At 44.7% G+C, this 16,474-nt stretch overlaps 1 protein-coding gene across 1 annotated transcript in view; it reads right to left on the bottom strand.

Moving 5' to 3' along the window:
* Positions 1–16,474, bottom strand: part of PHKB (phosphorylase kinase regulatory subunit beta) — a 154,600-nt gene that overhangs the window by 9,861 nt on the left and 128,265 nt on the right. Inside the window, 7 exon segments of the mRNA XM_075189251.1 lie at positions 794–884; positions 7,214–7,271; positions 8,870–8,951; positions 9,831–9,990; positions 11,070–11,131; positions 15,733–15,823; positions 15,912–15,994. Coding sequence (XP_075045352.1) covers positions 794–884; positions 7,214–7,271; positions 8,870–8,951; positions 9,831–9,990; positions 11,070–11,131; positions 15,733–15,823; positions 15,912–15,994 — 627 coding nt within the window.

Here is a 16,474-nt window from a genome sequence, read left to right as displayed (position 1 = left end):
AGCGCACAGGAACGTGCCAGCTTTTATTTGGGAATATAACTGGCACTAAACACTTCAATATTTACCATTTGCATAATTGCTGTAAGTGAACATTAAATAACAGGACACTCGTGTTGAACGAGGCACATTGCATGGAGTATTCCCAGAGCAGGCAGAATACAGGATTAGTTTGTTAGCTGAACTAGGAAAAGATAGAGCCAATTACTTGTCTGTGGAGTCACAATGTCAATAACCTTCTACTGGGGCATTGTCTAAGCGGAGGGATATAGAGAACTGTCTGTAACTTCCAGCTATCCGGAATTAAATATGGACAGGATTGTTGTCTAATTCAAAGCTATAATCCAAATATTATATAGTTACAATAAATCATATGTACAATATAGGCACACCACGACATAGGCACATGGCTGGCTACATAACTAGACCCACTAAAGTGGACCTGGCAGAAGCAGTGGAGTCAACCACCGTATGGGCTGCACCAATCCAGTGCCTCAGTGAGGTAATGATTTCCTAATTGGAGGCTTCCTCCACCGTGTAGATGGCAGCAGGTCCACTTGATTCCACCTAAAACGCCAGACAATTTTATTATAGCCCCGCCCACCTCTCAGAGCCCCGCCCCTTTCAGAGCCCCGCCTTTTCACTCACTTATCAAAATATCTTTTCCTAGGATAAGAATTTACGGCATTAATCTACAAAGTGATTCCAACAGTGTAACCCGTCACCTGCTCGCAACGGAAACTCTAAAGTTTAAATATTGTTTTATAAAATGTGAGGTAGGTGGTGGTGCACTTACCTGCTTACCCTGAACTAAAGCATTAGTTATAGATGGGGCAAGGCTGTCCACTATTTTACCTAATATGCTGGCAGCGAGGCGAACAACAGACCTGCAAACACAAAACAGAGCAGTGCCAAGTGTAGCGTAACCACATTTATAAACTGCGCCCTACAACTATGTCACCGCATAATGGCGGAAACAGGGACATTTACAAACAGTTCCTGGATTTGTGCAAACTGAATAAAATGAGATTTAGGTTTTTTCTGTTGTTTTATTAAAAGAGAGTGATGGGAAGATTAATGGCCTCTTATTCTGTGGCAATTAACCTAAATCAGTTTTTTCGGGGTGGCGTCCCCCTTTACAGCTAAACTTCTATACTATGTGAGGACACTTCTCCCATAATTGTTTTATTTCACAACATTTACCACAAAATGACATTAAAACAGAGAAGATAATCAGTTCTACTCTCTTACAGACCTTCTGCCGTCTGGCAATAATTATCATGTTATGAGGATTACAATATTAAAATAATCAGTCAAACTAACACAGTACAGAAGGCAATTACTGCAGATTTGTGGATGTTCTAAATGAGGAAAGATGGAGGAGAACCGCCCCCCCTCTCTCACTGGGACGTACTGTAAGGGGTCGGGATTTATATCTCCCAATAAACAACACATGGATCGCTAGCTGTTGTGGTGCTACAGACACACGTCCTCCCAAGCAGCATGTCTCTGACCTGCAAGGCATGCTGGCATTTGTAGTCCCACAACAGCAACGACCTACACTTCTTGTGCACTACATGTCAGGATTATTTCCAAAAGTCTATTTTATTGAAACATTTCTCAATATCAACATGAAGTTAAAGTTTCAAACGTTTTCCGACAAAAGTTGAAATAATCTTATATTTTCCATGAGTTAACCTAGGGCTCTTCCTAGTAGATGAACTATTAGTAACACAGGAATCCCTCTATGTCCTAGAGAAATATTTCTGTACAGGTAAATGAAGGCTCCACACTAAACACAAAAGACACAAGTTACAGCAAATCAATGCTTCACTTCCTCCTATACTGCGCAGGTTACAGGAACAGAGGGCTGTGGGTCAATACTCACCTCCATCTATACTGCTAACCTGTCCTATTGGAATTTGTTGTCGTTTCCACTAACAAACGTTGTACACAAACGGACTCGAATGTCTGAGAATATATATATATATATATATGTATATATTCTCAAAGGACAAGTACCAATACGTTATTGAACAGTACTATTCTTGTGTGCGCACACATTTACGTTTTAAGAGCATGAAAACCACTAAGTGCCAGTATTGTAACACACAGAATAGGTAACATTAACACAGGGCAGTCATTAAGAATGGAGTTACAGGAGCCGGGTGAGTAACCCCAAGACTTGGCCACAAACGCTGAGTTTCAGGTCATATACTGAAACTTCCAGGTAACACAATGATTCAATGCAAAATTTACTATAATTGGCTGATGCTCATTAACCATCCAGAACGGTGCAGGCTGTGCATCGGGCAAGAGGCAATAGACTTTGAAGAGTAATAATAGTGATCAGTCATGGTCACAAGCAGCGAGCATGCTGGGATGTGTTGGTGTGATGCTATAGGACGTGGATTCGTCCTACTGATAAAGGCACATTAGGTGGACTGAGACTGCTGGTAGCTTTTTCTGGAAAAATTAAAAATATTCTGTCATTTATCACATATTTGGAAAATCTTTTTTAAAATCATGTTTTTGGATGCCACTAAGTGTGTGATTGTGAAGGATGTTGGGGACCACAAAATCTTTCATTTACACTGGCACAACGGAGTATTTTGCCCCTAATTGATAACTTTTAAACAAAGAATTACACAGATATGGGAAGAACACATACTTAAAGAAAACATGTCATCTATACACAGTAGACCAGGCCTGGCCAATCTGTGGTGAAACTACAAGTCCCAGCATGCTTTGCCAGTAGATAGGCTGCTGATAGCTGGGAGGGCATGCTGGGACATGTAGTTTTCACATGTGAGAGCCGCAGGTTAGCCAGGCCTGCAGCCTGGTAACCAGTACCTGATGAATATTAGCAGGCAGTACTTCAGTGATGTCACTGGTTTCTAGCAAATCAAAAGGGCGCACAATGGTTCAGCCCACAAAATGGCTGCCTCCAGTGTCTGTAAGTGACTGGGACTTAACTTAAACAAAAACACTTTTACTAAGTATATATCGTGTGGTAAAATAAGTAATATTTCAGAATAATATCAATAAAAGCCCAACAACGCTTGCGGTAGCAACGTGTGTGCACATAGTACTATAACAGGGGTAGTGGAACTACAAGTCTCATCATGTCCAGATACAGGCTGGGTGGGGCATGCTAGGACCTGTAGTTCACAATGGCTGGAGAGGAACAGAGGACCTAACTCTGTTCTACAGAAAACCAATAGGCCCTGACTTATGAACCCGCCCATTAATGTGACATCATGTGACTGGGCGGAGCCAGTATGCAGACTCCGCCTTCAGCACAGGACACTGCCATTTGAAGTTGGCTAGGGGAGATATTTTAGAAGAAGCAGAGGGGGAACCAATCGGAAGACAGAGGTATAAAGAGGATTGGGAAGGGGCAACAACAATAGACAGAGGAGCGCATGGAACATAATACGTGTCTTATATGGGCATAAAATGGCAACATTTCTGGTGTTTTTGGAAGTGAGTCACCTACTATATGGCCGTGTCTATCTCTACAACCTCTGATATAATTACACTATTTAATTAGGCAGGTTACAGACTCTGCACATTAACCAGTCACAGAACTCACAGCCGCCAGTCCAGGAATTCCAGATTCGCCTTAATGGGAAGTAATTTCATAGCAAAAAAACCAGAAGCCATCTGATCATTCTCCTGTCCGCTCGGGTCAGCAGATCCGCGCCCTGTTCTAGGCCAGTAACTGACATTTAATTGGACATATGATGTTATTTTATGCTGAATTTGCTGTGGATTTATACGTCGCTGCCTGACTGGAGAAAGTGTAACATTCTGGTAATGAGGATAATCAGCATTATGGGCCTTGGTCTGACACAGTCACTGTGTTTAATATACACGTCAGGGCGCCACTAATAGCTGATAATGGGGATTTTAATCCGGTCAGTGCTGGTGGGTAATGGTCCAATGATGGATAAAATAAAATATATTTCATGCGGTATTGGAAGCGTGAATACTGCCATTAACGGCCCTAAGTGACAATGTGACAGGGGATTTGGGAAACAGCGAATTGACCATACATGACGGTCCGAGCAGCGTTGCATAGAGTGTGGCTAGACCCCAGATATTGTACACTGGAAGCTATTGTTACCAGACTAACACAGGAAGCAAGGTTAAAATATGTAAAATACTTTAAGTTCACAGCCTTGTCATGTGTCTGGTGTGTAGTGTGTACTTTGAACAATGTGTGTGCTAAAATTATCAACATATATTGTTGTTTTAAACTGTGCACTATTGTATTCTTTACGTGCAATAAAAACTCACAAACATGTTATAGAATCCAGAAATATACCCATCCCAAAACAGAGAAATGACAAAGTGACCAGCGGGGTTATCAGAGATCAGTGGTTAGTTCATGCGCCTGTTAATCCACACAATGCGAAGCGATGGCTGCCACAGTAAAAGCCGTCAACGCAAGCGGCTTTTATTACCTGCTTCCCATGTACCAGCATGGTGGTGATATGTGGTGCTATGGAGGAGTGCTGCATCTGCAGGAAGGCTGCGGTGTATCGGACCACAAACCTGTGTGTGACAACAGAGAGGAATCATCGGGATGGGTATGTGCAGGAGATCTCGCACCCTCTTCCTCCTTTGTATATCCACCTCTCGTATTAAAATACCTAACGCATATTCCCCTCTCACGTCGATCAGACATGTCATCAGGTCTAGTTAAGAATTAGATTAAGAATAACTTAATCTTTAGCCCCGGCCGGACTCTGGACTCCTCTCACCTACTGCAGCTTAGACACCTGGGCACAGACTGTGTATGACAGGAGCCCACCTTCCTAGAGGGCACCCATGTGCTGTTCGAGCACTCGGAGGACAGGCACGAAGTAAAAATCTGTAGTCTATGCTAAACTATTGAACCTCAACAAAAATAAAATCTAGGTTACGGTGGAAGGAGACACCAAGACAGAATTACGAGCTTGGGTCGCCATTGCCACAATGCTGTGCTGCTACAACCCGCTCTTTGTAGATAAGATTTGCAGCAATTATATAGGTAAATGGTTCTAATTGCAAAACAATTTTATAACCCCCCCCCCCTGCATTAAGTAAAAATGGCACTACGGCATGTGCGAGCCAATAAATTAAATCCATCTGAAGGTGTACAACACTTTACTACAAGGGTACAATCATATTTCATTACTTGCTTCAGCGTAACTTAACTAGTACTGTATGTGCAGACTGCTGTAGATGTAGTGTCTCTGCAACCAGGAAACTATCATATATCAGTCCATAAATATATAAAAATTACTTACAATATCCATCATGTTTTCGTAGAAATGCTTAAGTTATTATTTACGTATCATTTTAGAAATCTCCAGCCTCTTTTATCTGCTGCCTAATGCCAGTGATCCCAGTATGTTAATGAGATAAAGGAGACAGATTCAGCATCATTCTAGCAGCATAAAAAGAAACACGACCCCTTTCACTATGAGGTGATGGGAGCAGTCCATGTATGTTGTATCCTACAGTCCTCTAGCCTAGGGCTGCATAGACTATGGGCACCTGAAGCTATTTTGCTATTCTGTCAACACCTCTATAACAGCTACAGCAGAGACTGCGCTCCACCTTGGCAAGCACCAGGATCACTACCAAGTATCCCAACATGATATCCAGCACTACAGAGAGAGCTGCTGGTTTAATAGAACAAAGAGCGACCACCAGACAGCAACGTGTAGTTCTTCTGTATTATAGATAGTTCTGGTGTCTCTGCATGTTTCAGCATCACGGACAGTTCTACTCTCTCTATGCAATATGCCACAGAGCGCACCAGTGTCTCAGCTGCACCTCAGAGAACATCGGCGTTTCTTAGCACCGACGAGAGTGCCGGCGTCTCCCGGCAGCGCGGGGAGCGCCGGCGTCTCCCGGCAGCGCGGGGAGCGCCGGCGTCTCCCGGCAGCGCGGGGAGCGCCGGCGTCTCCCGGCAGCGCGGGGAGCGCCGGCGTCTCCCGGCAGCGCGGGGAGCGCCGGCGTCTCCCGGCAGCGCGGGGAGCGCCGGCGTCTCCCGGCAGCGCGGGGAGCGCCGGCGTCTCCCGGCAGCGCCGGCGTCTCCCGGCAGCGCGGGGAGCGCCGGCGTCTCCCGGCAGCGCGGGGAGCGCCGGCGTCTCCCGGCAGCGCGGGGAGCGCCGGCGTCTCCCGGCAGCGCGGGGAGCGCCGACGTCTCCCGGCAGCGCGGGGAGCGCCGACGTCTCCCGGCAGCGCGGGGAGCGCCGACGTCTCCCGGCAGCGCGGGGAGCGCCGACGTCTCCCGGCAGCGCGGGGTGTGCCAGCCATCCTCGGCAACGCGGGGAGCGCCAGCCTCCCTCGGCAACGCGGGGAGCGCCAGCCTCCCTCGGCACCACGCATTTTAGAAATCCTCTGCACAGCTGACATTCAGAACATTTGTCTGGAATTTATGTTTAAATTCCAGACAATACATGTATGAATCCATAAGATGAATCTCTCTAAGAGTTATTTTGTTGATTATTTATGATGGGTAAGTAGATGGATACGATGGACATGATGGATATTAATACAGCATGCAAGAGTTTAATAACGTGTATAAATATAAATGTAATTTCAATGAAATATTAAATAACGACACAATGTTATATGAGCTGCAGGTGATTGCACTCATTCATAGAGATTAATGTGACGGATCCTGAGAGAAGTTAGGAGGTTCTGGGAGATTATGTGAGAACAGTCATTTTTCCATTGGGTGAAGAATCTCATGAGTAATAGAATAAAATCACATAACACTCTCCTGTTGGGACACTGATGGGATCTAATGACCGGTGAATCCTGTACTAGATGTGGGATCTCTCTGCTGTGGACGGCTCCTGAACAGACTTTCTGGGCTACAGACAACACTCATAGTTAATTCATGATATAATTAAGCCACCTTGTGTTCAGCACTGTGAAACTAACACGCCATTGATAGTGAGAGGCTACAAGGATAACAGCTGCAGCTTTACCCCAATTCCAAAAATACTGGAAATGTATAGAAAAACAATATAGTAAATATCTAATTCCACACTGTCCGGCCTATAATACTTAATGGTATGTATGTTACTACTGTGTAACACAACACTAATAAAGATCTTTCAATTTGCACATCACGTGGTAACAAAGTCACAAAGAATCTGCCCCAAGAATTACATCTGTTTAGGCTTGTGCTGATACCGTGCGGACTTACCAAAGCTTGTTGCTGCCCGCTTTCCTATAGATCCGCTCCATAAAGTCAGATACCGTACCTGCAAAGGAGAAAGTGTTGCAGAGCTGAGTGCTTTCATATCACATACACAACATGTTACACTGGCTTAGTCAAGGTGGAGCTGAAACGACTGTAACCGGCCGCATGTAATAGGGTTTAAATGGGAGCAATGCGCTCGCAGAGAACGTTTAATTATTAGAAAACCTCTGGGGCTAAGCTCACAGACTCTACTAGAATATTTATCACACACCGTTCTCAAATGACAAAGTTCAAAGAACTCATTCAGGGCGACCAATGTTCTGCTTCATAACACCGATGGAATAATCTGTATAATCCGAAGCCGTGAAGGGAGATGGGGTGTAGTGTCTTACTGTACCCCTACTGTTAGGGGTAGTTTGTTCATCTTCCACGTGGTCTTCCTGTATCACAGAAACGGTATCCTCCACAACGCAGCGTATTTGGAACTTAAGTAGCCAAAATAACATTGCAGTGTAAGGGGGGAGGAAGTCTCCTCCAATGTGCAGCTGTTCACACTTACATCAGAAATCAGCATGGTTTGAGGTTTAGAACGTCCCTCTGCTACGAGACCTTGAATCCCCCCACCCTAAGAAGTAGGCGGGATCCACTATCTAGCACTGCACCAGCATCTCAATGGGACATATAATTCTAATTAGTTCTGAAGGGGTTAATCCCATTAACAAAGTAACGAGGAGATTTACACCACAATAGCAAAGGGCCTTCTGGCTATTTTAGAGCTAAATGTTTCTCATTATTAACTTAGAGTTTTCCAGCTCTGGTCCTCCCCGAAGAGGAATTGACTAGACTCGAACAAAACACTCAGATATTCAACCTCTTTTAATTAGCCGAACCAGACTTTGCTCTTTACAATTAAATGAGCTCAGAGGAATCTTATATTTTTTCCCGCGTTTAATTGCCTTGATGGTGGTAACACAAGATTAAAAAACCCAGGCAGGCACAGGTGTCTTCTGATCCATGTAATTGAAGATTTAACCTGCATTTTCCAGGAGGATAATATACTGCATTATGTGGGTTTGAAGTTAAAGAGGCAGGCATGTTTCACCAAGTAAGGTTATTAGTACCGTCTTGTATAGTGATTATTAAGAAACATTGAGGTTCGGAGATACTAATTCTTTTATCAGAGCTAGGACCTCATTTTAACATGTTGTGGTCAGAGAAGCACGTAATGAATAGTTATCCAGTTTATGGCAAGCTAAACACTCCTCTACAGAAAACTATGGCTTATAACACTTATGTGCTAATGTATTATCGTTACCTTCTGACCTGATTACACCCGTTGATCCGTGTACACAAAATATAATAAAATTGACTCTGTCCTTCATCAAATTATCTGATTCCCTTCTTTTCAATACAGCTACATGACTTAGAACCCAAATCTCTGTTCAAGGTCCCCGGGACCAGACAATCAGTACATCGCTATGAGCCTACAAGATATCTAATAGCAGCGGTTGGCATGGACTGATAAAACAAACCCTTGAACTAATCATCTTCCTGAAAGGTCGGTAATAGGTGTAGAAGTTTCCCAAGTTTAGTGTTTGGTAAGAATGGAGATCCATAATAAGACTAGGTGGTGTTGAAACAAAGCGAGCGAGGACTCACCTTCTTTTGTAATAAAATGGGGCCCTTCCCGTTTCAGCAGGACACTGAGTAAAATGGCTTGAGACGCAAGACAGGTACAGTCCTGGGAAAGGAAGGAGAGGAGATGTAAGGGACGATTACTGCTAAATGACTATAAAACACTGTAATTGATAAACCGGAATGTTTGGAGTGACTGTTATGAATATTGTTAAATGCAGATCACTGCTGCCTTTAAGAAACAAGTCCTGAGGGTAAATGTATCATAGTGCGGGTTGTACAAGTCGCCGAAAATCGGCGAGATGACAGCTTAAATTTAAAGCGGCGCTGCCTTGTAAAGGGAAGTTTCCCTTTACAAGGCAGCGTCGCTTTAAATTAAAGCTGTTATCTCGCCGATTTCCGGCGACTTTTACAACCCGCACTATGATACATTTACCCCCTAGTCTCCTTATATAAGCCATATAGCGATACAGATCTGTCCAAACAGTGTGTGTCACAGTCCCATACAAGCATGAAGCCGCTACCGACAGCCGAGAACCCTGGCACAATGTGAACTCGGAGTCCCCAATACAGAGCAGAACTCAGCAGATTATTGCAGCCGAGTGGAATTGCATTTATGCGGCTAAATACTTTCACTGTTTTTCTATTGGAACATTTTGCTAGGCTGCCTACAGAATGATGAGCTCTGGGTGAGGATGGTATTAATAGAGGAGTCAGTATTGACAGGGAAAAGATTGAACAGAGTCAAAAGCTCTGCGCGTTCTCTTTTACCGGCTACGTTTACTGCAGCTGAAGAGCTTAACCCGGGAGCAAAGTATGAAGCCAAACTGTGAATTAACAATGCAAGCAGCTAGCTGAACATCCACAAGATAATGCGCTGGACTCTGCTGTACCAATAAACAAGCGCATTAATAGAGAGCAGAACTTGCAGAGAAGTTATCGAACGGTCTTACACCCAGAACATCGAGAGATTATCTCATCTTACGTTGAGTTTCTGCAGAATCTCATAGGTGGGTCTGTTCTTCCAGTCCGCCATGGTGATTTCAGGCTGTTTTTCCATGTCGGCTATAGGGATACTGGATTGTCTGTTGACTTTTGAATGTTTAGGTACCTCCAGCTCTTCAAAACTTCTAAACTCCGGGATTCTGCACAGAAGAAAATGATTTATAATCACATCATCTCCAGCAACGACTATGACATCAAAAAGGTAACAGAAAGACAAAGGTTTAATGTAAACAGAGGACCCGGTGGGAGGGCAGGAGCGACGAAATACGAGTTACACACACATATAAGACAGAGAGGCTTTGTTACATGAATACAAAATGAACTCTGGAATCATGTTGTTGAATGACATTAAGATTTTGCTATTTCGTGGCAGCTTATTAGACTAAATACAACAGACACATAAAACCAGACCTGTTTATTCTCAGCCACGGAGCCCAAAAAACTATTTTAATAACATGGTGAAACTATTATAATTGTCTTGTTATCTTGTGCTCGTCTATCCACCATTGACTGATAAACACATCCGGCTTCACCCGCTAGCACTGATATGAGACGGTAGCGGTTTTATTCCTATGCTGCTATTGGCAGTGTCAGTAACTGTATATTACGTTTGAGGTTATTATGAGAATTTATTGTGATCTTTTAGTGTTTGATTGTATGTTAAACAAAAAAAGGTTATATGCATTTGTTTTACGCTGGTTTCTGCTTAATAATTCAACAAATTAATTTATATCTACTAATACACAACGACTTTTCACTAGATCTGTGCAAATACAACTCGCGCCACCAATTCCTTCTTTTTTTTTTTCAGTACTTACTTCGCAAGTACTGTGAATATTACATGATGACAAATTAAATCCGCAGGTATTGTAAGCTCAGTGCGTAGTCCTAGTGCTGTAATATCTCTCCACCTATTGATTTGTGGGGGGATAACTGTACCGTATGCATGAAAAGCACTAAAGAAAAATACAACAGACCAAAACACACCTACAATGCCCCTTTTTGGGTAAAAAGTTAGTAGTGGGTACATTGGGGTCAGTTGTTGCCCCTGAGTTATTTAAAAGCCATTGTAAACTTTTTTTTCGCTCCGCAAAGAATTTGGAGCCACCAGCTGTAGAATGAATCTTTCTAAGACATTTCATGCGGGTGTTAACGCTCAGAAATATAAGTGTTTAGATCAGATACTTATAAATGGACACAATTGGGAAGAGGAACTTACTCTTCCGTCTCACTGATTCTCAGGAAGTCCAGCTGCTCCACCATCGCTCCTGATATTAAAGTCTGCAGGACGAGAGACATATCTAGTAAACCCGCTGACTAGAGAATGACATCCAGATCTAGCGAACGTTTTCATCCTTGCTGAGAAGCCGGCTTTACAGAGCTTTGTTAAATTGCTTTCTGATCAGATACTGGAACAAACAGTCACACAAACAAGACATATTGAGAGCGAACTGATGCAATTTTTATGGCTTCCAACTACTTGGACCACGGCCTCTGCTAAACGCAGACAGTATGTGATCCTTTTTGAGGCTTGTTCAGAGGAACACAGGTTATAATGATTATTTACCAGTATTATAAGGCAGCAATTATTCTGCATGTAAACAATGGATAACTTCAATGTTGCAAGTGAGTGAAGCAGCCAATTTTTGGGATGAACCAATATGCAAGAATGCAGCCTATCAAATCACTAGGAACCTGTGACATCACAGAGGTAAAATTCACTAGGGCCTCTAACCCCAACCTGGAAAGGTCTGCAGCAGCCCTCTGTCTGTACAGTGACACTTGAGGATGGAACATAATAACTATCCATTTACCTCCGCTGACGTCAACTGATGCAGAACGTCAACAAGGGATAAACATTTCACCTTCTGCTCCCAGTAATCCTGTCTGACAGCAGAAACTCTTCCACTAAGCGTTTTTCTCATGGGTGTGAATTAGGGCTAATAGACATCATCCAGGACCAGTGTAAACATCCATATTAAAAATGTCAAATCTGTTCACATAGTATTTTTTTTTTTTAACAGACTGATTTTAGAGCTAAGAAAAAAGCAGGACATGATGTGACAAGAGTATTTATTATTCAATTTTAAAAAAATGAAATAGAAATACTTGCGTGAATAGATTTGCCATTATACTAGGAATCGTTGAGATCTGTGTCTCCCTCTGATTAAGCTACGAGTTTCATGCATAATCTAATATAGCGTAATTGGATATCATAACACTTGTAAGTGTAGTGTCAGACAGGCAAGTAATACTTCCGTGTCTTAAATGCTGCATTTTAATTGCTCCTACCTCGACAGGAAGGAATACAATCAACAAACACTTATTATAAAGTTCCTTTTATCACTGTTAGTGTAGTAGCACTGAAAGGACAATTACACACAACACTGAAAATTCAGATTTGGATGAAACATCACAAGCCTTTGCCCCTTTCCATTGTTCATTAGGTTTGGCGGGTCCCCAACGATGTTCTGCATCACTGTCCCTGGTCTCGTGGCTAGCGATATCTGCCACACCAGTGATGGGCAACTTGACATAGGTGGTGCCCTGCAGCCTTCAAAGTGGCCTCACAGAGGAAGGAGGGAGACACAGAGAACTCTCTCCTCCTCCGTTAAGCAGCGTGACCTCCCTGCACTGTGGAACCGAGGTCATGCCATGAGGAAGGCGTCTGTCCCCGTTACACGTTACTCTCAGTTTAATAAGCAGAGATTAAAATCAAGAACTGCCAACTGGGGGGACACTGGTAAAGGCTAAGCAGCAGCAGGGGCTCAAAGGAGCCGGAAGGGGAGCGGGGACAGCCGTGCACGCAGGAGCCAAGAGGGGAGCGGCGGCAGCCGGGGGCACACAGGAGCCGAGAGGGGAGCGGTGGCAGCCGTGCACGCAGGAGCCAAGAGGGGAGCGGCGGGAGTTGGGGTGTACAGGAGCCAGGTGAGCGGTGGCAGCCGGGGCACACAGGAGCCGAGAGGGGAGCGGTGGCAGCCGGGGCGCACAGGAGCCTAGAGGGGAGCGGTGGCAGCCGGGGCGCACAGGAGCCGAGAGGGGAGCGGTGGCAGCCGGGGCACACAGGAGCCGAGAGGGGAGCGGTGGCAGTTGGGGGCGCACAGGAGCCTAGAGGGAAGCGGTGGCAGCCGGGGGCACACAGGAGCCGAGAGGGGAGCGGTGGCAGCCGTGCACGCAGGAGCCAAGAGGGGAGCGGCGGGAGTTGGGGTGTACAGGAGCCAGGTGAGCGGTGGCAGCCGGGGCACACAGGAGCCGAGAGGGGAGCGGTGGCAGCCGGGGCGCACAGGAGCCGAGAGGGGAGCGGTGGCAGCCGGGGCGCACAGGAGCCGAGAGGGGAGCGGTGGCAGCCGGGGCGCACAGGAGCCGAGAGGGGAGCGGTGGCAGCCGGGGCACACAGGAGCCGAGAGGGGAGCGGTGGCAGTTGGGGGCGCACAGGAGCCTAGAGGGAAGCGGTGGCAGCCGGGGGCACACAGGAGCCGAGAGGGGAGCGGTGGCAGCCGTGCACGCAGGAGCCAAGAGGGGAGCGGCGGGAGTTGGGGGCACACAGGAGCCAGGTGAGCGGCAAAAAATGTGCACAGAACTCACTAAATTGCAAGGATGCCAGACACCAGGTAAGACAATTTTCGGGGTGGAATATAACTAATACATGCTATCCCCGACAACCCCCTAAGTACTGCATGCATTTCCAGTTTTATCATTTAAAAGTAATTTACAATGTCCTTTATATTATGAAAATATTATTGTAGCTATTTTATTTTTAAAGTAACATTTTATCTACTGTACTAACGTAAGCCGGGACCCAACGGACGCTCACAATTTTATGGTTCTGCAAAGCTGAAAAAATAAAGCACTTTGGAACCACATTAATTGGCAGAACTTCAGAGCACGCGGAGGTAAATCACAAAACTGGAAGCTTCTAAATTTTACAAAATGTTCAATTATTTTAATGGCTCCCTCTACTTTCTTTAAGCTCCATCATTAATTTAAGTGGGGTGCAGGGGTGGGGGCCGTGTGCTGCAGAGATCCCTTAACAGCGCGACTGGAGGAATACAGCTGCATTTTACTGAAGTCGGATTTTGAACGTTTTGGGGAATTCAGCTTCACACATTTACATGGGAAATGCATTAGAACAGGGAGCGCTGAGACTGGATGTTAATAATTAAGGTCGCTCACAGACCGGGTTAGTGAGCACACAAGTCCTGGGAGCTGCCGCAGGTGCAGGAATCTGTGACAATGAGACACCAGATGATTGTATTTTCAATAAAACATAATGAAGATTTTCAGCCAGCTGGAATATATATCTATTAATGGACTATTTTCGGTGTCTTAAGAAATGACAGCTTGGTATTCTAATCCATTATAAACCTGGACCTGGTGTGTGGTTCGTGGAGGTCTCAGATAGTCTGTTGCATTATTATTATAGTTTTTCAGGGGCGGACCTAGAATTTTATTTTTGTGGGAGCGATTTTGCATAGCCACACCCCTCCTTCACCCTGATTGGTTGGCCCCTGGCTGGCCCAGCCCGATGATCAGACATCACAGCAGCAATTTTAAGATATGAAGATTGCTGCTAAGGGGGGGAGGGGTGCGATTAACCCCGATCACCCCCCCTGGATCCGCCAGTGATAGTTTATTTATATAGCACCAATCATATTACGCAGTGCTGTGCAGAGGATAAGCAACCAGTCGCATCAGTCTCTGCACCATTGAAGCTTACAATCTAAAACACACATACACAATTTTTTCAGAAGCCGATTAACCTACCAGTATGATTTTGGACTGTGGGAGGAAACCGGAGCACCGGGAGGAAACCCAAGGAAATACGGGGGAAACATACAAACCCCAGCAGTGTGAAGCAGCAATGCTGACTCCTGTGCTACCTCACACACAGAACGAGGCTGGTCTATGGATAGGAGGATGGAAGAGGGAAATGCAGCCGACAACTTGTCACTTAAGTGACAATAAAATAATGATGAAGAGTTTGGGCCAATTCACCGGTTCTATAAATAAGTAAAAAGATCTAAAACCACAATGATTGTAGAGGAGATTAAACAGGAACCTATGAAACCTGTTAATTATTCAAGCAGTGACGTACTGGGAAGCAGCAAATCCCGCAGACAATCTTCATATAGATCTGTAACAATACGGATAATACTCTCCGCACAGACATAACCTAGGTGTACCATCTACGTACACACGGGGGGAGCGGCCATATTGTGGCCCCGCTGGTTCCTAGTCAGCCGATAGGCTGCATTCTCAGAGAAATATAGATATTTTACAGACTTTCATTTACAGTGTTTGAGATATACATTATAATACCATCGCGTGATTATGACATTGGGATAACTAGGTGACACCGCTCAATGGCTGTGTATAGAACAGAAATCAATGACAGCTCATAGTAATATTGTGTAGACAAATCAACTTCCCTATGCTGACCCTGTACAGAATATAACGTGAGGAACACAAGGACTGGGTTATATCTTCCGTATATCACCAATGCTATTTGCTGTGATTGGGCTACATTACGTATTCAGCTTCCTGCATAGTTAAATTTGTAGATCTCTCTTCAGTGGCCGCTAACTCAGGATCGTGCGATCTCTCCGAACTCGTCTCGACGACAAATAGCTTTAACCCCTAAGAGGGCTCTGTTTGAGTTATTTTTCAGGTGATGTTACTCACAGACCATCCAATCAGATGGAGCTAAGATCAAAGACTCCAGGGATACACAGAGAATTCAATATACTGGGAGGGAGGGATTAGGGGTGTGAAGCCAAACCCTTATGCTAATCACACGGAGGGAAATCAAACATTAACTGGAATTAAAGATTGTTCCCCCTTAAAGAGTAAATGGTTTATATCAGGACAGGTCAAACGCTTACCTGCAGCCTGTCCACATGGACCTTGACACCTGCCACGTTTCCGTTCTTAAATGATGCCAGCATGTCTAGAATGGGGTTAAATCGGCTTCCCCTGAAGGTTGGAAAGGAAGAAAGAGAGGGGTTATAGTGATTCAGTCTGTGCCCCCTCCAGCCCCAGTCACTGACACCCTGCACTATACCGGATGTTATCCTCACGAATCAGCACCAGGAACAGGGGGCGTCCATTCATCTTCCAGTACTGCCTGATAAACTGCAAAGCGTTCTGCGGAAAGAGACAATACCCAGTGATCAGAGAGGAGTCTGGTACTACAGGTCTCAGCATGCCACTGAAATGGTTCCCGGCAGCGCTGAAGGCGTTAAACCTGGCTCTGACACTTATTCCCCAAATTTTCCAATCTCTTAGTTTCATTTGTTATAATGGCTTTTCCATTCACTTTATTAAAACCAGTAATTGCAATTGTTCTCTGCTAAATTTTCCCAAAATCGTCAAGTTGAGTTAAAAGGCAGAATGAAAGCAATAAATGTGCAAATAATCTGCTGGACGCAAGATGGGTCTTTTGTGCTAATCATTTTTTTTTTTATAAAACATATTACTGCACAGAAGAGAGAAATTGGGTTCACACAAGTGACTGTATCCTCCTTATGCCTCTAAAACGCACAAACGTCTGTACATCTCTAGCAGCGCCACATCCAAGTTTCCTTGTACATCTAAGAATAAAATTAACCTGGCACACTCAGTAAT

The sequence above is a fragment of the Mixophyes fleayi genome, chromosome 10 (assembly GCF_038048845.1).
Source record: "Mixophyes fleayi isolate aMixFle1 chromosome 10, aMixFle1.hap1, whole genome shotgun sequence".
NCBI classification, from domain to species: Eukaryota; Metazoa; Chordata; class Amphibia; order Anura; family Limnodynastidae; genus Mixophyes; species Mixophyes fleayi.
Note: the sequence above shows the minus strand (reverse complement) of the source record. Positions and strands in the feature narration are given on the sequence as shown.